The following is a 22,080-nucleotide window of genomic DNA, read 5'->3' as shown; positions in this document are numbered from 1 at the left end:
ACCTTGCTTCAGCCAGCGAAGCAACTCCATGGCAAATGACGCCATGGGCTCATGCGGCGTGACGCCATGCAACGTTGCGGGTCACATGACAAGACATCACATGACCACGCGCGGCATTGTACGCTGCACTGAGCGAGGGTGGGAGGGGCGCAAGCACCGGGGAACAAGAGGCAGGAGGCGCAGGAGCAAAATTTTGCGCACCCCTGATTTAAGCTATACATATTAAGGTCTTGTAGCCTTTCCTGATAAGTCTTGTGCTGTAGATCATGCACCAATTTAGTAACCTGTTTTTGCACATCAGTACTCTGTGTGATGTCCCACAAATGATCTATAAAGTGTCATCACCACTTTGTCGGCTCTTTCTTTCTAGATGTCCACTACCATTTGGTTAGTGAAGAGCAGCCACTGAGCCTTGTGAGATATAGAACCATAGTTAGTATATTTAGTCATGCTAAATCATTAGATATGGGCCGTAAAGTGTTTTATAGCTTAGCACCGTCTAGTACTTTAAGTCCATAATCCTAATTGCCACCAACTACCACCACTGAGGCATATTACCCCACATAACTAGAATTCAGAATATGAGTGATATTTAAGAGAATGTTTTAAGCTTCCAGAAGCTAAAGTATTGGGCGGAGGATTGAAACAGATTTTAATTCTATACTATATTTAAAATAAAATAACTCAGACACTACCCTATGATTCTGTTGGTTTATAAGGTTATTATGTCATGGTTTTAGGACACTAACCCATGCCTATGGGATATAGTTAGATTACCATAGTTTAAACACATCGAGTGATCGCCCATATATTGAGCAATGTTTTAGTCGTGTTGTAACTTTTTACTTGAGGTAATACCTTTTTTGAACCAACATGCTAGTTCTTAATAATGGTGATCAAAACATATTTAACAATGAAAATGTCCTGTAGTAAATGAACTATTATTTTTATGTGCTGGAGAACCTAGAAACGAGTGATTCTGGTTTTGTTACGGAGATTTGTTCTTTTATGAGTTTTCAACTGATTTATTTTTTAATAGAAGCAAGTTATTTATTTCAGGAGCTTTGTTTTCTAGCATTTCCCTGAACAAAGAGCATTCTTTTTTTTCTTGTTCTTCTTGTAAGACTAAAAGCAATGTGATCCCTAAAGATCATAACAAATCACTGACCACCATTCATATATATGTTGGAAATAAATAAAGTAATGGTTGTAGAAGCTAAACCAGTTAACAATCTATAGTACTTAGTATAGTATAGAACTTTACTGGCACCTGGATAAACTAGATGGTATAAGAATCTATACCCTTGCAGATAGAATACCTCTAGTCTTTCCAGTGCTGAGGGTCCGGTGGAACTTTGGTCCAGCACTTCTGCATCATGTGATCGCTCCAGGCGTGTGACCAGGTCCTGTGATTCTGGAAACAGAAGTTGAGGGCGCTCCACTTCCGTTTTGATTGGACTGGCTGATATTTGAGCAGTCAGCCCAATCAGCCCTAAAAACAAGCAAGCGCCCATAACATACCTAGTACCTCATAAGGGCCACTAGCATTCATGGGACTGTAGAGATTAATGAAACAAAAGGAGAGTTAGATTCCAGAGAATACGATTTATCATATCATATTCTACTGGAGAAAAATAGAAAAAATAGGCCAGTAGGCTTAAATCCCTAAAAGATGGAAATACCTTTTGTGACTATTTTTTTTATATACATATAAAATTAAACTTATTGTGTTGTTTTTATACTTATTAAACTCATTGTGTACTTATTATACTTATTGTGTACTTATTAAACTCATTGTGTACTTTCTACTGCTTCTTTATTGATGCAAATGTAACCTTCAATAGCACTACACTGTACTTTTTTTCCAGACTCAACAAACTAATAAAAAAACAAAAAACAGTTTCTGGAATGGAAAAAAAAAACCTTTTAAATCTTAATCTTCAAGCTATAAAATATAATTTTATATATAGAGAGTTTATAAGGGTTGTAAACTGGTATTTAGCAGGTACTCAACCAAAGTCAAACAAGGTTATTCATTAGCTGACATTTGTAAAAACACAGAAGATCCCAAAGAACAAAGGATATTTTTGAATACACATTTGCAGAAAAAGTTAAAAAAAAATCTACAGGCAGTCCTCAGTTATCCGACACAATGTGTTACTCAAAATGGCGTTGGATAGCGAAACGTCTTAAAGCGAAACACGTTTTCCCATAGGAACACTGTTTAAATGAAAGGTTCTGTTCCTGAAGGCATTTTTAGGACAACTTTGCAAAGCGTCGTAAGAGCGTTGGATAAGCCGTTTTGGCGTTGTAAAAATGAATATAGGTATGCATTGCATAGCGTTGGATAAGCCATTCGTTGTAAAGCGAAGCGTTGTAAAACGAGGACTGTCTGTATTAAAAATAAAGATAATAGCTCTGAATATTTAAAAAGAAGCTACAGCAATGCAGTTTTAGCTTTAGGCATGTCCTAATTTTATGGCACTAAACAATCTTGTGGCAACACAATTGGTTCCAACTAACTCATAAAGGGGAAAATATATCCATAGAACCTGAGCTCCTCCCTTTATTACTGTACAGTATGCAGCTGGTAAAAGGATTGACCTTACGGTGTTTCCCCCACCCTATGGGAAATTCCCCTGTTACCAGGTGTACGTGCATGCTACCTGTTGGCTCACAGAATGCTGAGTGGTCCGCAGATGGTTGTGGGGACTTCTGGACAGGCTTCTGGGGTACATACCCGATATTTCTCTCTGGTGACACAGCGTCTCCATCTGCTGCAGGCTCCAGATGTATGGAGGCAATCTCCTATAGAAGAAACGTACTCTACTCCCCCCAGAAAGATTGCACACCAGGCAGGAGTTATAGTTAACTGGAACCGGTTTATTTCTCTGCATACACATTATCATGCAGGCTTCTGCCCAATACAGCTCAATGCAGGTCTCCAATCTTGGGATGGTCCCTGGACCTCCACTCTGGACCAAGGCCACCTGAAGCAGTCCTTACTCTTCTCTGCCCCCCTAGTAGGGACAGGGGAATGGTAATCACTCACTCTTCCCCAAGGGGAAGAGGAACAGGGGATGCCAATGCACAGGCAATCCTGTGTGTTACCTGGGGTAGAGACAACTGCCTAAATTTGGTGGTGCAGCCCCTTAAGTACAGTGAGAGGAAGGTACAAGGTCTGAACCCAGGATTGGGCAGAACACAGGCCTTGTCCCACCTCCTCCCCTGTCACTTAAGGGAGCTGCCTCTGTGGGGAAACCCATGATTGGTCCTGTCACTGCCTGCACTGTTACCAGGGATTACATGGCGGAGGGCAGACTGGTAGCCAAAACCAAGCATGGCTACATATGGAAAACAAAAATACAATTCCAGCGCTCCTCCCAAATTGGCTTGATTCAAGCCTGCTAACACCGTCAAAGTGAACTCCAAATATACCTACACTGAATGAATACAATGCCTTATTGTCCTATGGACTAACCTTGTTAAATCATGTGAAAGTGCCCTAAAGGTTTAAATAAATGAAGTACAATGTGTTTTGTGATTTTAGTGCAATTAAAAACTGGCACAAACCAGTAACAAATTAATTTTATTATGAAGGAAAATGGTGAGTGCACAAATTCCCTAGTGAAAAATAATACACGTTTCTCTTTTTTTCCGTCAGCCATAGACACTTAACGTCATAAAGCAGGGGAAGAGTGGAGCCATATGTTATTTTGTGTGGATTTAAGGATGCTTTATTCTGTAAGCTGTGACTCCTCTGATACGGCGATATCGCATGGAAATTCAATTTGGCTTTCCATGAAATTACACTAGATCGGCGCTCTAGCATCTTACAGAGTAAGGGCCTGTGAATCTGTCAAGATCTAGAGATTTCTCTAGGTCACATGGCATTAAAATGTTTCTCCAATATGTCACAGCTATATTCTGCATCGTTTACACTGTATTCTCACCCTTGCTGCATATAGAACTTTATGCCGTTATCTTTATGACAGAAGCCAGAAAAGAACCCGAATAGAATCCCCGTTGTAGGTCTACGTTTTGAATGTTACAAACTGACATTTGCCATGATGTGAATCCTCATTTTTAGTGGCACCCGGCCAGCAAATACCCCAATCGCTGCTTTACCTAAATTAGCTAATCTGATAGAAGCTGCCGTGATAAAGAAAGATTCAACTTTGAGTTGTAAGGAATCGGGAACACATCCGTTGCGATGTGTTCCCTCCTTACCTGTCATCGCACAGACCTCCACTCTGGCACCAGCGCGTGCGCGCACCCCCGATCTGCTTACAGAGCGTGCACGCACGCGCAGCTCTTCTAGAGTGCCACAGAGCTTAGCTCCGCCCCCTCAAACACGCCATGCTTCTCTCGCGTGCGGTGCGCACACGTGACGCCGTTCACCGCTACCCAGCTGCGTGGCAAGTACTCATCTAGTCCACTTGTCTCCTGCAGCCAATCCTTGCCTCTGCGGAAGCCGCGCCTCTGCTCCGCCTCCTTTGCTACTGGTTCTTGTGTGCTACAAATACCCTGCAGTTCCCTTCCTGCTTTGCTGAGCATAACTTGTTGTAGCCTTGAGCTCCGGTGTCCGTTGTGCCTGGCTCCTTGTCTTGTGTTTCTTCCTGCAGTTTGGTTCTACGTGTACGGACCCGGCTTGACTTCTGAACCCCTCTGGATATTGACCCCGGCTTACCCTCGACTCTGTGGACCTCTCCAACCCCAGACCACAGCTTAACGGACTTTGACTATTCTGACCTCTTAATTCCAAGACCTCGGCAAGCATCATGACTAACCCACTCTCTCCAACCCAGACCCGGCTACGTTGACAATCCGCCTGCCAGGCATGCTTCCGCTGCTGTGGGTGCGTGGTTCTATACTTCCCCACCTCAGTACTGGGGTCCTGTCTTGCTCGTGGGCAGTGCAAGCGTTACAAGAGTATACAGACTATAATTTACATGAAGCTGGATCAACATTTATACATTTGACAATAAAAACTGGTAGTCTCCCAAATGATTTTGAGTTCTGTATCACTCGGTTAACAAACTTGTGGGCATCAATCTGATTTTATATGATGCCGTTTTCTAAAAGCGCCATTGCCTGTAGGGAATTCTAAATGCATTGAAGTTTGTAATACCTTCTCACAAACCTACATGAGAGTTCTTTATGTGTCTTGTATTAAGGCCTCAGAAGTATCTTCTTCATATACTGCCAGACCTGAAACTATATCTGAAGAAGAAACTTGTAATGACTTGAAAACTTACGTGCTACATCATCTATGGCATACATTCATATAAAGATACAAAAATTGATGTCGCCTTGTATAGTGTTATTACATTTCCTAATAATACAGCGATTTATGTGACTCAAGTCCTACTATTTTTCTACTAGTAGTTTTAAATCCCATTCGGCATAATAAGCATGTTCTTGGAAGTAGCACTAGCGATGTGCCAATTTGTTTCGATCCACTTTTCAAACAGCTCGAAAATCTGCAAAAATGGCAATGAAATTTTTGGCGCTAAATGTTTTAACAAAACGGCCCAAAGTATTAAAAAAAAATGTTATTTAGTATCCCTACAACTTCAAAATAATTGGATTGCAAAAGTCATCGAAATTATTTGAACATGCACTGCCCGTTAAATTTTAGCGTTCTGCAAACATTGTAGCAACGCAAATTTTTTCACCGAGCCAAAAAAGGTGAGATTCACAAAAAGGTTTCCTTTTCATTTATGGCATATACCGAACAATAGAGACGAGAATTTTTTGGACAGAACCTGTACACTTGGATCTTGCCAAACAGTTTCATATATAGTTGACTTTCTGGTAAATAGACATGTTTCACGGCTTCCGATCATAATGAATGTTGCACATCTTTCTTAAAGCATGGTCTTTACTGAGTAATATTTGTGTGTTTCTCTGCTAGCCCTACGAAGCCGATCAGGCAGATCTATCATCAATGGAAACTGGGCAATTGACAGACCTGGTAAATTTGAAGGAGGAGGAACAATGTTTACGTACAAGCGCCCAAATGAAATTTCAAGCACTGCCGGGGAGTCATTTTTAGCTGAAGGTCCAACAAATGAAGCACTGGATGTTTATGTAAGTACAAGCTCACTGCAAATACAGTACACTCTTAATGAAATATATTTGGTTGACAATGTAATAAGCCTACAATAGAAGAGTTTGCAACTGCATAGGCAGCTTCCTTTTTAATGAATATTGGTTAATGGAACGGTTTTGTAATGCTGAGATTTAGGCAATGTAACCCCTCCTTTTAGATCTCAGACTTATGACTATTGCTGAGGTGGGGGCCTGAGTCCATGTTGGTAACCTAATAGGCCACACGGCGGAAAAAATACAGACACGGTATATGGGTGGTACATCAGATTTGCCGGACCCCTGATAATTCAAGCAACCTGTGATCCTCAGCAGAGGATCACTACGTACAGCATACAATTATAATGCAATCCCCAAATCCGCCCCCAAAAATTCACCCATCTCTAATAATAAAGTCTGAATAATAATAATATGTTCTTGTATAGCGCTGCTAGTTTTACATAGCGCTTTACAGAGACATTTTGCAGGCACAGTCCCTGCCCCGTGGAGCTTACAATCTATGTTTTTGGTGCCTGAGGCACAGGAGATAAAGTGACTTGCTCAAGGTCACAAGGAGCCGACACCAGGAATTGAACCAGGTTCCCCTGCTCCAAACCCAGTGCCAGTTAGTGTCTTTACTCACTGAGCCACGCCTTCTCATGGCATCCAATTGCTGGCAGTTAGGAATAGGATGCAAGTGAGTGTGAACGGTTGAGTTAACCAGCTGCAAGATAGAGTAAATATCACTGACCGTAGCACTGCATCTGCAGACTAGGATAGCAGGTTAAAATCACGGAGGCTTAACAAAAGGGCAGTGAATGGAGGGCTGCAATAATGGAATTCAGAGGTACTTGGACATGACTCATATTTAGTTATTAATTATTACAAAAGCTTAAACTGGTAATGACATGATGTGTTATGGTGTATGTACTAAGTTCACAATAGAGGAAAAGTTGGCCATGTGGCTTGATTACTTAAGGGCAGATAAAAGTGCTTTCCTTCACACATACTCCATTTCATCGCAATAAATGTCTTCCAAAACATGTCTTAAAGAACTTCTTCAAACAGCAGATGAAGCAATTAATCAGCAAGCTTTCCAACTCCATCCAGCCCTGTGCCTTTCCCAGCCAGGTCACATTTTTGGACCGAAAATGAGTCCACCTTTTCATATTCATAACAGATCCATCATCCCTTTGCATTCACTTGACACCATTATGTGAAGTAACTATGGACCTCATGCTGAATTGTGCCAAAGACCTTCCAAAAATACTTATGATTTTACAAAAGGGGGCTCTTTATCAATGTGCAGTATTGTAATTCACTTGGCAGCGACGATCTCCGCTCCATCATCAGCCATCATAGCCACTATAAACATGATGATAGCCCAAAGAAAGCTCATTGTTTGTCTGTTCATTAATCAAATGTGGTCTGAATCTTGTCAGAGTTTATAAATGTTTTTCAGATTTTGCAATGTGATTCTGATTATTATTTTACTTTCTTTAAAAAAAATGCATTTGAGAAGTGGTGTGCAAAGATTTTGAACAAAAGATGGGTGATGGACAGTCCTTGCAGACGTCAGAAATGTGTAATCAGCCCTGGGGACAGTTGATTAATATTTAATTTGTGCTCAGACGAGGTACATTTTTAATCTAGTCTGAACATTTTTTTCAAGACTGTGCAGATTTATTTTTAACTAAACTTAATAATTGTTTAATTGCACTTTGTGTAAACATAATAGAACGGCTATTCCCTTATACTGTGTGCTTTTAATATAATGCCACAAATGTTTTGTCATCTCACTCTCTAAATCTCATAATTGCAATAAGTTGTATTTAATGTAATGCACGAAAAGCATTTGATTCAGACCCTTTCTCATACTGAATTCATGCCTAAAAATGGGTGAGTCCAATTAAAATCATGCCATTGTGCAACATCTATTCCACAAATAATTTTTATTGTTATAATACTAATACTAATAATACTACTACCAATACTAATTATAATATTAATAAAGTGGGATAAAATAATAATAAAAATACTGGTAATAGTTGCTTTTTTTAGCTCCTAGTATAGTTCTTTAGATGCTTATGGTTTTTTTTCTACAACAGGCTTATTTAACAGTACAGTACATTGAAATCACTTTAGGAAGCAAACCTCACAAAGTAATGGTAAAGTATATGAAGGTACTCAGTACTCTAACACAGCCACGTTCTTGATGAAGTATTTTACTAATTAACTTAAAAGGTGCAGTGCACCTCAACAGCTGCAAACAAAGTACAGTAATTGGCTTCATCTTTAATTTAAACTATGTAATTTAGAGTTAACATGCTTCATCTTACCATGTTTACAATCGTTTATCAGAAACTCAAAGAAACGTAGAAGACATGTTGATAAATATTGAGCCTTGATTTGATTTACATTGCTTTTGTTCTTAGGACGTGTTTGTTTGAGTGAATGAGGCGAGAGATACTGTGTGTAATTAGAAACGCAGGCACAATTCTATTCGTTACAGAACGTTCTGTATATCTTATTGGTTGGTACCTGAGGCACAGGGAGTTAAAAGGATATGGCCAAGATCAAAAGGATGTGGCATTCCTTCTTAAATTGGCCTCTCCCTATACAGTCCACACACACACACACACATATATATATATATGAAGCACACAGGTATATGGAGAAAATAACAAAGTTTATTGTAATACATAAAAACGGGAGGAAAGAGAATAAAATGGAGGGTACCTACAACCTGGAGGGAAAGGAACTATGAAGCAAAGGTATGGGCTGTAGCAGTGTCTGAACATCAGAACACACAATCAAAAGCCCAACAGGGTCTAATGACAAAGGTGTGCATGCATGATAGGCAAACAGGAAAGTGGTTGAGCTCTGGCTATTACAGAATAAATACTGATGTACAATGGAATTGTTACCACAAAATACCTTGATGCCAAATATATAAAGCATGCAACACATCAAAACCATGCAAACAAACAGCAGATGGAAATGGAAAAGGCTAAATGCCAAATACAAGATGGTGATACCATGAGAGGCTGTAAGAGTACATGAACTCTAGCTGAAGCCTATAGAAGCTGAGCATGAAAAAAACAGTCCAAGAGCTTTGCAAGTTCCAAATATATCACCAATAAGCAGAGGTAAAAGTATATCCTGCGGGTGGTCCCTGATACCAGATGAAAGGAATATAAGTCCCCCTGCCAAGCTCCCACTCCTTAGCACCGCTGGCATACCATTTGTATTCTAGCATGGCCAGTATTTAGGTACATTTATTGTTAGGCGTGCATGCGGTACTCTCCGTGTCTGTACATATATCTATATAAGCTCGCACAAATAAAAGCATTTCGTTAGCCACAGAACGGTATCGTCTATTCATTCTTGATTATTAAAGCTCGGCTAACACGGACGGCTTGGTCGCGATCGCTGGAAGTCACCTCAATTTGATTTTTCCAGTGACCACAGCCTGACGTCACTGTCGCCGGCACTATTAGCGCAGCCTTACACTTTCAATTTAATTTGCACCTAAAATCAGTTATTCTTTGTTGTGGTGCCACCTGGTGGCCCCTTCTGCCATTTCCCCTAAAGATGATTTTAGTGCTTTGTTTTTTTTACTCACAGAAAATAATAAGCAATAGCAGACATTCTTTGTACTCAGAAATGTCCAAATTCTGATGAGGTGAGGCATTAAGGATATATGTATTATTGCTTTCACACGCATGGGTTCTAAAGTAAGCAGCCTCCTCGTATCTGTCTAAAGATATAATACACGTACGCTTATTATAAGCGATCATAGAAATGAGCAACCCTCAGTCAGTATATAACAGATGTGTCGTTCACACTACATTGGTGCTTGTTTATTGAAGTGCAATGGCAAACCATTTCTTTTTCTCCTTTTAGATGATACATCAGCAGCCGAACCCTGGAATTCATTATGAGTATATAATTCCATCAGCCAATGTCATCAGCCCACAGCTACCACCTCACAGGAGACCAGGTGAGCTCTTATTCTTTTGTTACTACTTACCAGAGATGTGTGAATGTCTTCAGAAGTACTATAGTATATAGCATATAGATGAAAAGAACACTCACTGTATTTGGTAGAATGCTGTTGATCTTGACACTCGCGCTCCTACAGTTGGGCCAGACCCCTGGTTGGTGTAGAACAGGGGGAGCCAACTCCAGTCCACAAGAGCTACCAAAAGGTCAGGTTTTCAAAGACTGAGCCACTGATTGTGCTACCTGTGCTGTAGCAGGGATATGCTGAAAACCTGACCTGTTGGTAGCTCTCGGGGACTGCAGTTGGCCACACTTGGTTTAGAAGATAATTGAAAATCAGACATCCCCCACTCCAGTGGACTTATGTAAAGATCTTAACACATTTATTACATGATTACAAACAAACCATCAAAAAGTACTTTGCCAAATATTTTTCAAATGTTTAATACATTTGTCAATTTTAGTACATTTTTGCAAAAGTTCTCTTTGCCAGAAAATTAGCAAAATGTCATAAATTCTACTGTTTTCACCAGAATGAATCATATATATATATATTTTCCTCATATAGTGCTCATAGTGCCCGCAGCGCTGTATATAGAGTCCGTGCCCTGTAGAGCTTACAATCTAATTTTGGTGCCATGGGCACAGAGAGATAATGCTTTGATCAAGGTCACAAGGAGCTGACACTGGGAATTGAACCAGGCTCCCCTGCCACAAACCTTTGGGTATCAGTGATGTCAGAAGGTGTGACGTCACAAGCGCGACTGTGACGCATGTCTCATAGACACTGATAGCAGCTCATGGTATTAATAGACTGTGATGGTATTTGAAAGGGCAACTATTATAGCTACTGTATAGATACTGTACACTACACAGTAGCAGTGGAGCAGCAATGACCAAGCTCCGTGCAGTTTAGAAATTCAGCATAGCAGACATAGTTACTGAGAGAGTATTGTGGTCCGTCAGTATCATCATTTGACGCTGGATACCAGGTCAGGGGAGCGCGAGCACTGGGGCTGTGCAGGCAGGGGGGGGGGGGGGGGCACAGCGCCAAAACCTTGCACACCCCTGCCTCGGGGGACTCTTTGTTCGGCACGGGTTTTAAGCACACGAGATTACATTATATGGTTCAGACCCAATACCCATTCAGTAACATTACGCACACCCCTCACACATTACATTCTACTGTATCAGTCATGAAGTCGCAGCTCTAGTAGTTTTTCATTTAATATAGTTCTCATCTTTTTTTGCTCTTTATTTTAATGATCAGATTAAAAGTTATATTCGATTTTAATTCTGTTGAGGTTCTTGAGTGCATCATAATGGGATTCCTTTTGTAAATATTTAATAATGTTCAGCCTAACAGTTCCCAGATATCACCCCTCCAGGGTATTTGTGCACCCACAGTTCACCTTTATAATAAGGAAACTCTGATACTGGCTTAGGCCAGCTTTTAATTGCACTAAATCACAAAAGCATGTGCTTCATTAATTTAACCCCTTCAGTGCATTTTCACATATTTCACTGAGTTTAGTCCACAGGACAGTACGAAATTACATATATTCAGTGTTAATTCACCTGCTAAACGGAGGTTACCTTGACGAGGTTGGCAGGCTCGAATCATGTTTTGATCAAAAGATGCAACCAAATGACTACTTTGTTACACAGACTTAGGTTCTAAATGTAAACATGTCACTAGTATATTTTACCCAAATTGGTACGAGCGCAGGATCTGTTCTTTTGTTTTTTATATACTGTATGTAAAGCTGATCCTTTTACCAGCAGCATACTTCTAAAGGGAGGAGTGCGGTAATATGTATAGCACCGCTCCAGTACCAGGATTTATATTTAGCTGAGCAGACACCCCTCTATCCCATGACTCAAAGCAACATTTTATGAAAATTGCAATATATAAAGGGCTGGTGATCGTACACATTGACTTTTCATGCCTGCCCAATTTCTTAGGCACGGCTTGCCAATTTAAGGAAAAATGTTAGCGGAAACAAAGAGCAAATTTCGTCTGGTTGGCAAACTTTATTTTTATTTTTGACATCTTACTCTTAAAAGAACAGTGTTCCTCCAGGTTGTAATAACAATTATAACAATTACTCTTATACAGGTATTAGATTTATTAGGTGGAAGACAGATGGAAAATTCTAGTCTAGTTGTAAATGTGTGTGTGTTTTATTTTACCGTGTGCAGTGTCTCGCCAGACACCAATAGCAGATTCTTCTTTTTTTCCGTGGTCATATAATATAGCAGTTGATGAAAAGTGAGGCATAGATAAGCTTGTCCCTTTATCCTTAATTGCTGTAAACACCCTTAAAGGAGCAGAACATTAAAACATCTTTTTTTTTTTAATAAAGCATTTGTGTAGTATTAGAGAATACTTACTGAATTTTTAAAATATTTTTTCCCAACTCGTAATGCCTTTTTTTAAATGAGTTTTAATAATGTACCGAACATCCTTTGGCTGCTTATCAACCATTTAGAAAGTCACATCCACTTCCTCTTTTGAAGCTCTCCTGACTCTCAGACGCACCTTTTTTGAGCTCTGGCCTTTGGCAGCAAACGACCACATTCAGATCTGTTGCTGTGTTCCAAACAGCTGACTGGCGATTGCTCTGAAAGCTGTAACAATAACATGTTACAATTAGTAATATAATGTTACATTGCAGCTGGAGCATTGCACAGACACAGAGTCTAAAGTCAGCGATTTCAATAGCCACACACGTCAGGATATTGGCTGATGGATCGGCGGCGTAGGTAAATTTTTCTCATTAAAGCTACTCACATGCTGCATATAGTAAAACAGAAAAAAAAAGTGAAATCAGGACTGCTGCTTTAACACTACTGCTGGGGCTTTACTCTACATCTGAGAACCTAGGATTCTGTAGTCAATGCATTAAGGCTATTCCATATCACCAGCACCAACAAATGAATACAAAAAAGTTGCCAATCATTTTGAAAAAGTACTTTGGTTCATAGTTACTAAGTGGTACTCTGGCATAAAGCCATAAGGTGTCTGGCCCCTTATGTCAAGCGGAGCTTAATGTACCCTTTGTTTACATATCTTTCTGAATAATCATGTTCTTGTGTGTCCAGGTGAACCATTTAATGGCCAGTTAGAAGTAACAGATACCTCAAACCCTACAGAAAATGGAGATTCCTCCAGTGAAACAGGCACACACACTGGACACCCGGAAGGATCCTTTCCTGCCAGACAGCCTGGGAGGTTTCCATCCCATCAGCCTGACAATCAGGTGCCCCCATTACAACCACCAAGACGAAACCGTGACTACAACTGGAAGCAAGTTGGGTCAACTGAATGTTCAGCTACGTGTGGGAAAGGTGAGGTGGGTGAAAGGAATTGGTAAATGAATGTGTCAATGCATAAGAGGCGTATTCATCAAGTTCATATCAACTGTTATTGTCTACTATGTTAATGTAAGAAATTGATCTACGAAAGCAGAGATAAAGACATGGAAAAAAGAAAAAAAGAAAAAAAACACCCAAAGATCACCATCTATTCAACAAATAAAACACCTACTGTATATTCTAAAACCCAGATGTGGTTCTTATAACTCACATTTGCTAGTTAAATAAAGGAGAGGAAAATCAGTTCAACATAGGGGGTAATTTAATATGTTCCAAAGCGTATATGGAGATTTGAAACAAAAAAAAAATTTGTTAGAAATTTGCCAAAAAAGAACACTGACTTGAATATAGGTTTTCACATAAATGGTTAGTTCGGATTAGGCTGAATAACCCCCTAAATTTAAATAAGAAAATTGTTGGGCAGGTATGTTAACATTACCTCAAATCTAGTAGATATTTGTGCTGCTGTAAAAAGAAGAAGAAATGGTTGGACCCAAATGCAGAATTTGATACATAAGTCTTATCTTATAATTCTTCTCTAACTTATGTATCAACATAATCATAAATAGAGCCAGTCATGGGAAAAGACATGGCTGCCGTGATCACCATTGACTGGTGAAGCAATCCCTGAACTTGGCGGCCATATTGTTTTCCTAGATTACCCAATGGACCCCCGGTCCATTCCCGACTCACTGCTCCTGAGTGTCGGTAGACAACTAATTAGTGGATTGGTTTAGGGAAAATTTAAATAATGTATCTTTATAGCCAGGATTGCTTTTTAACTACAGGGAAGTTCAGGGACATATAGAAGTGAGAGATCCATTCATATGGAAAGAACGGTAGAAGGAAATTCTTGCTCTAATACAAATTCAAGGCAGAGTGGTTAATTTCAAAATCACTTCTCAATTGCAAAGCGAAGCAACTCTGCTGCAACAGGCCAACAATTTATGAGTGTATGGTGATGGCTAAATATTTAGCTTGAGATATAAAAAGCTGCTGTTTGCTTGAGCCGAAATAATTTAGCTCCCACATAATTCCCACAGAGCAGATATATATATAGATTGCCTGATTTTAGTATGTCATGTACGGCACACCTGTGAGCATGTGACCTGCATAGGGGACAAGGGTTAATACACAACTCACAAGCAGTCCAACTTTTTACCTCCACAAAGGTCCCTCAAATGGACAATATCTCCCCTAAATTGGTCCCCTTATACCATCTGTCAGGAACAGCACACAAGTGAGCATGTGACATAGATATGCAACCAGGGTTAATACACATTGCTACTCTAGCCAACTCACCTTTCTCTTCCACAAGGTACTTTCAATTAGTTAATATTAACCCCTTACTCAAGTACAATCCTATCTATACGCTTCCACCACCCAAGAAATATGAAAAAATATGTAATTAATATATCTTCCAGGATCTCAGGTCACTGTTTATTATAGAAAAATCTATGCACTTAACCCACAACAATCTGTTGTAGCAAAATGTGTCCAAAAATGTAAATATGCTCTCCAGAGCATGCAATATTTAATTCAGAGCCAAACAGTATCACTTATTAAATGTTTTAATATATATGAAACTACAGTGCTTAGATTATAAGAAAATACAATTACAGTAAATGCAGGATTGTTTCTTAAAATAACAGGATAAAACATAAAACAGAAATCCCTGTACATTACGTTACCATATGTCAGGATTTTCTCCCAGAGAGGACAGTGGTGAAGGAATGAGAAATCACGTATAGTCCAAAAAACACCGATGTTGAAATCGGATTTTCATAATATCTTGCTAAGTCTTATGTACTATTTTCTCCCCATTGAAATAACACAAGCTCACTCCTGTCGTATATCAGCTGTGAGATTGATGGTTTTACGACAGAGGGAAAAAAATTCTACTAAACTACATTCACGTTTTGAATCAATATATATAAGCACTCATAAATTCCCTTCTCTAAAACCTAGACACACGTGAGGCACATAAGTACATTAAGGATGCAACAAGCCTAAGTATGACCGTCTTGCCCATGAATTTGAGAGACAAATGGATATCTGTCCCTTATTACCTGCTAGACCTCACATATCTGGCCTCATTGCATGTGACTCCATGTCACGATTACACACATATAACTCTTAGTATGTAAAGTAGATGACATCACATGATATTCTCCTTTTTAATAAAGTCCTCCAACGAAGGCATACCCTGAGTGTCACCTCTCTGGAATGCACCAGTAATAATTCACAAACGTTTAGTTTTCTTTGATGCTGACAGGCTAGTCTTTGCTTATTGTTTATGACCTTCTAAATAACACGTCACCTTTAGTGGGCCATCCCGTGATAGGCCCCCCAATTAAGTCCTCTTTGAAGATCAGCATAGACACAGGAAAAGTCTTGACCTGTCCTAACCCCAATATATTGTATTTTTAAACCCAAACTGTACCTACATTATCCCCTGAAGCACCAGATTGATTTAAATACATAATATCTCATGACATATTATTATGACATAGTATATAAAACTTACCAATTAAATACAGTAGTTTTCTTACAATACAAACATTGTCAACCTTTTTTTCTCATTTGTGTGTACTGGTAAATATATATATTTTCAGCAGGTTCTACCAATTCTTGAAAACGTATTGCCCTCCCAATTTAAAATATTTGGATAATGACAACATTATAGTTATCTAAAAATTACACAGTTTCCTCAATTATCATGAGACATAATACTGTACAGTATGTGTGAACTCAGCCACTTTTCATGATCTCCTTAACCATATCCAATATATCTTGGGGATATCTCCCATACAATAACTCAGTGGGGGTATAGAAAGTTGAGGCCTGAGGTACTTCCCTTACAGCAAACAACAGATATAGTAACAGGAAATCCCAGTTCGTACCATCTCGGTCTATGGCCCTCCATAGCATACTTTTAAGAGTTTTGTTAAACTGCTCCACGAGGCCGTCTGTCTGGGGGTGATAGACCGAGGTACGTAAGTGTTTAATACTAAATATCTGGCACAGCACTTTCATTAGCTGGGACATAAAAGGTGTTCCTTGATCGGTTACAATCTCTTTAGGGTTACCGACCCGACTAAACAGCATTAACTCCTTTGTTATATGTTTAGCGGAGGTATTCCTAAGGGGACCTGCTTCAAGATATCTTGTGGCATAGTCTAGAATGACCAACATATGGTGATGGCCGTGTGCGAACTTAGGCATTGGGCCTATGAGAGCCATATCGATGTGCTCAAAAGGAATCTCAATAATGGGCAAGGGTACAAGAGGTCTACGAAACGGTTTCACCGGTGAAGTCATCTGGCACTCCAGATATCTCACAATATTGTTCTATATCTTTTTTTATGCCCGGCCAGAAAAATCTTAACTGTTGTCTTTTTTTACTCCCAAGTGTCCTCCCAAAATAGAACTATGCGCTAGGTCTAAAGACTTTAGGCACAAGAAGTTGCTCAGGCAAATCATTATTGCTTATAACATAGAGTGGAGATAGCGTTGCCTATGGATAATCAGGTTTCCCATGTATACGCACTACACTAGCTTTTACATTTACTACAGTCAAATTGCTTAGCTGGGCAGAAGCAAATGTAACTTGTAAAGCCCCAAATCGTGAAAATCTAAATCTGTATCTGCATTATTCTCAAGAGTATGGTTCTGTTCACCTGTCATAAACTCTAAAGGTACAACTGAACACAAGGAGTCTTAGAATTCTGATGATACGGGTACATTTTACAAAAGAATCAGACACCTTTTCCCATAATTCCCAAAACCAGAGAAAATCCTGACCAAGTAGCACATCATGAAACAGATTAGGTAGGATACCAGAGTGACCTACTGCCAGTACAGTATCAAACATTGCTCTTACACACACCCCATCCACCTTAATTTGACACATTCTGTTTCTTTCTAACGTCCCCTGCTCTATGGTAGTTTGCTTTACAGTGGAAGCACCACCCGAAAATCAACCTACAGACATCACAGTGCATTTGGTTCGAGTTCAAAGGACAAACTGCGGCCATATGTTCATGGCATTTATAAAATTTCATGTAGGTTCTTTAACTGTGCCGGAGGGTTCTGTCCAGTCTATTGGAGTTTTTGTAAGAGTATTTTCCCTTATGGGCTCCGGAATCCCCAAATTATTTTGTAGACTCTGCGTTCTTGTGGCCTTCTAGTCTCAGGAACAGTCTTACCGGGTTTGCTGGAGTACAGGATTGGAGAACACAAAGAACCATCAGGACCTGGACTCCTAGACATCGCCTCAGCAGCAAAGTGACATTTTACCAATGTAACCAGCTGCTCGGGGTCTTTGGGGTCACTCTGGCAGACCCACTGGACGGTACGAGGGAGGCCACTCAGGAACCGGTTTATGACAACCCTTTTGACGATCACGGCAGACGTACAGACGTACAGACGTCAGGTTGAAGCCACTTCCATGTGGAGTGTATCAGGTCATAGAGCTGTGAACGTGGAACCTTTTCTGTTTCATAGCAAAGAGAGTGGAACCGCTGGGCCAGAACAGAACAGCTACAGTGACATTGAGCCGTGCAGAATCTCAGCTTTCAGTGTGACAAAACTTTGAGCTTGTTCTGGCTCCAAGTCATAGTAGGCTTTTTGGGAAGTACTCCAGCCCATTGCTCTTCTAACCATCCTTCTCGTATCATTGTATGCTCAAAAATAAACAGATACGTCCCAACATCATCGTCTGGGGTCATTTTCTGCAACAGGTGAGGCTTCATCTGATGGCCGACCGGCGGGGCTTCCCCAGTCTGGGAGGTAATTCTCTCTCCCAACGCTTGCAGTTCCTGGCATAAGAGGTGGTTAGCCTGTTGTGGCTCTTCTCTTATGGACTGTTGTAAGGACAGCGCCATCTGGTGTACCAATAATGCAGTACTCTCTTCTCTGTCTGTGTTTTTGCAAGGAGTGCAACATTTTCAGTTTGTGCCTTCAACAACTGCTGCAAACCCTGCATTAATGCAGCTGCATTTTCAGCTTGGCTCCACTGCAAAATAGCTGTATTTTCTGCTTGGGCATGCTGTGCTGCTCTCATGTATTCCTCCACAGCTTCCACTTCTCAGTGTTTCTTTTTTAATGTCTATGAAATGCAGGAAACGTAGGATTACTTTACAAAGTTTATTGTCACGGGGCATAAAGCAAAAATAAGAACAAAACAGAATACCTATTGTAGCTCCTCCCTGGAGTGCTAACTAACACCTTGTTAAGTTAGTTTGGAGAGCTAAGCGCTTTACCAACACAGAGCCCTGTACCTGTGCAAACAGCAATACCTGTAGTCTCTCCCTGACGTGCTCAGTGCCGGAGCCTTGTCCAGACAAACAGCAGAGACTAGGGCGCTGCTTGCACTGTTTCTAAAGCAGCAGCTGCCCATTAATTAGTCCCCAGGTGAGGAGAAAGGGTAAAATACTAGGAAAGTGCTGGGTCCTAAATACCTCCCTGCAAGCACTTTGCCTCTGGCTACATCACAATATGCACTGTGTGTGTGTATGTGTATATGTATGTGTGTATATGTATGTGTGTGTGTATATATATATATGTATCAAACACACAGAGTTGGTGCCGCAATCAAAACCATCCCCCATAGATCAAAATAAATCACTAGGCCAGATGTAGGGGTTAAATTTACCCTCTGGCGGTGCTAACAACCCAATATGATATACGAACACAAAAAGAAAAAGAGGGTTTGTTGAAAGCACACAAAAAATATGTGAAAGTACAAAATGGATTTTATTAGCAATACAAATCACAAAAATAATATTAAAATATACCGTAAATTCCGGACTATAAGCCGCAACTTTTTCCCCACGCTTTGAACCTCGCGGCTTAAACAATGACGCGGCTAATATATGGATTTTTCCCGCTTTCAATTTTTTTTTTTCAAAAAAACACATTCTGTGACGTGCTCAGTTTTTTGGCGGCATGAAGCTTTCATTAGACCAGGCCACACGCGGCCCGCGGCCCGCCTGTACTCACTGTGCGGCCCGCGGTGGCTTTCTGCTCTCCCCCTCCCTCCCGAGTCCACTCTCCCGCGCCCCCCCGCGAGCTCGCTGTCACCATCCCCCGCGAGCCCGCTCTCCCCCTCGTAGAGTAGCAGCGCGCTCTAGCATTGAGGCACTTCCTGCCTGCTGCTTGCTAGAGCGTGCTTGCACTCCTGCTTGGACGGCAGAGGTATTTACTGCTTGGACGGCAGAGGTATTTACTGCTTGGACGGCAGAGGTATTTACTGGTTAATGTGAGGTGCTGGGGGGGTTAATGTGAGGTGCTGGGGGCTTGATGTGAGGTGCTCAGGGGTTAATGTGAGGTGCTGGGGGGCTTGATGTGTGGTGCGTGGGGGTTGATGTGTGGTGCAGGGGGGGTTGATGTGAGGTGCAGGGGGAGTTGATGTGAGGTGCAGGGGGAGAGTGATGGGAGGTGCAGGGGGAGAGTGATGGGAGGTAAGAGGTATTTACTGGTTAATGTGAGGTGCTGGGGGGCTAATGTGAGGTGCAGGGCGAGTTGATGTGAGGTGCAGGGGGAGAGTGATGGGAGGTGCAGGGGGGGTTGATGTGAGGTGCTGGGGGCTTGATGTGAGGTGCAGGGGGAGAGTGATGGGAGGTGCAGGGGGAGAGTGATGGGAGGTGCAGGGGGAGAGTGATGGGAGATGCAGGGGGAGAGTGATGGGAGGTGCAGGGGGAGTTGATGTGAGGTGTAGGGGGAGTTGATGTGAGGTGCAGGGGGAGTTGATGTGAGGTGCAGGGGGAGTTGATGTGAGGTGCAGGGGGAGTTGATGTGAGGTGCAGGGGGAGAGTGATGGGAGGTAAGAGGTATTTACTGGTTAATGTGAGGTGCTGGGGGGCTAATGTGAGGTGCAGGGGGAGTTGATGTGAGGTGCATGGGGAGAGTGATGGGAGGTGCAGGGGGGGTTGATGTGAGGTGCTGGGGGCTTGATGTGAGGTGCAGGGGGAGAGTGATGGGAGGTGCAGGGGGAGAGTGATGGGAGGTGCAGGGGGAGAGTGATGGGAGGTGCAGGGGGAGAGTGATGGGAGGTGCAGGGGGAGTTGATGTGAGGTGCAGGGGGAGTTGATGTGAGGTGGAGGGGGAGTAGGCACCTGCGGCTTATAGACGTGTGCGGCTTATTTATGTTCAAAATAATAATATTTTTTTTAAATTCAGTGGGTGCGGCTTATATTCAGGTGCGCTCAATAGTCCGGAAATTACGGTACCTAAACACATACTAAATGAACACTGCTGTACCAAAGAATACACAATAAAAATGTAGAGCCCCAAAATATGTAACATGCAAAATACATAGGTATGATAATGCAAATCCAGGGGAAAATAATTTCCCCTGGAAATGCAATGGAGATCGGCCGATCAGCAACACATGATAATACAAATGACTGAAAATAACCAATATCTACACAAACCCAAGTAAACACAGAAAAAAGAGCAACAATGAAAATATAATAAATGAATACCCTAGATGCTGTGTAGCCAGAAGGTGGTGGCTAAACCCTGGCAGTTATAATAAGGGAGTTATTTTCTCATATTTTTCTCCCTTGTTTTCTCTGCTGACTCATTGTTACTATTTTAGTCTTTGAGGGGACCCCACTTCTGCATATTTTAGACATTTATTTTCTGTCTTTCTCTGGCTCTTTATTATAACTGCCAGGGTTTAGCCACCACCTTCTGGATACACAGCATCTAGGGTATTCATTTATTATATTTTCATTGTTGCTCTTTTTTCTGTGTTTACTTGGGTTTGTGTAGATATTGTTTTTTTCAGTCATTTGTATTATCATGTGTTGCTGATCGGCCGATCTCCATTGCATTTCCAGGGGAAATTATTTTCCCCTGGATTTGCATTATCATACCTATGTATTTTGCATTTTACATATTTTGGGGCTCTACATTTTTATTGTGTATTCTTTGGTTCAGCAGTGTTCATTTAGTATGTGTTTAGGTATATTTTAATATTATTTTTGTGTTTTGTATTGCTAATAAAATCCATTTTGTACTTTCACATATTTTTTGTGTGCTTTCAACAAACCCTCTTTTTCTTTTTGTGTTCGTATATGTATATGTATGTGTGTGTGTATAAATATATATATATATATATCCAGTATAACCAGCCTCACACTGATGAGACCCAAAAGGTCGAAAGAACTGTCTGTGGGTAGGTTTACTGGCTATGCATCTTAACCCAGGCTGTGCTGAAAAGCTGTGCAATGAAGTAAGCATAAGCTTATAGGGGTCCATGTCAAAATGGATTTGAAGCAAAAGGTGGCACTGTGTGCTCATTTGCATGTCATTTCCCAGAATCCCTTGCTGCAGTGGAAACACTATATGCTGGGCGATAATGGTGAAAGGCAGGGTTGCAGATTTGTCTAAGACTTGCAAATGAGCACACAGTAATATTTCCATTATATATATATATATATATATATATATATATATATATATATATATATATATATATATATATATATATATATATATATATATACATACACTGTATATATTCTGCAGTCCGTTGCATCAACAAAGCATTCAGTGTTGAATGATTGTGTTCCTGTTTATGTAAGATCATAGTATGAA

General features: G+C 40.8%; 1 protein-coding gene across 4 annotated transcripts in view; it reads left to right on the top strand.

Moving 5' to 3' along the window:
* THSD4 (thrombospondin type 1 domain containing 4) overlaps window positions 1-22,080 on the top strand; it is a 531,228-nt gene that overhangs the window by 473,799 nt on the left and 35,349 nt on the right. For 3 of the 4 annotated variants that reach the window (XM_075575823.1, XM_075575821.1, XM_075575820.1), the window contains 3 exons: window positions 5,918-6,093; window positions 9,997-10,093; window positions 13,201-13,446. In XM_075575823.1, coding sequence (XP_075431938.1) covers window positions 5,918-6,093; window positions 9,997-10,093; window positions 13,201-13,446 — 519 coding nt within the window. The remainder of the gene's footprint in view (window positions 1-5,917; window positions 6,094-9,996; window positions 10,094-13,200; window positions 13,447-22,080) is intronic. The other variant, XM_075575822.1, reaches the window with a different exon arrangement.

This window comes from Ascaphus truei, chromosome 18 (genome assembly GCF_040206685.1).
Source record: "Ascaphus truei isolate aAscTru1 chromosome 18, aAscTru1.hap1, whole genome shotgun sequence".
NCBI classification, from domain to species: Eukaryota; Metazoa; Chordata; class Amphibia; order Anura; family Ascaphidae; genus Ascaphus; species Ascaphus truei.
This window is presented reverse-complemented; position numbering and strand designations above follow the sequence as displayed.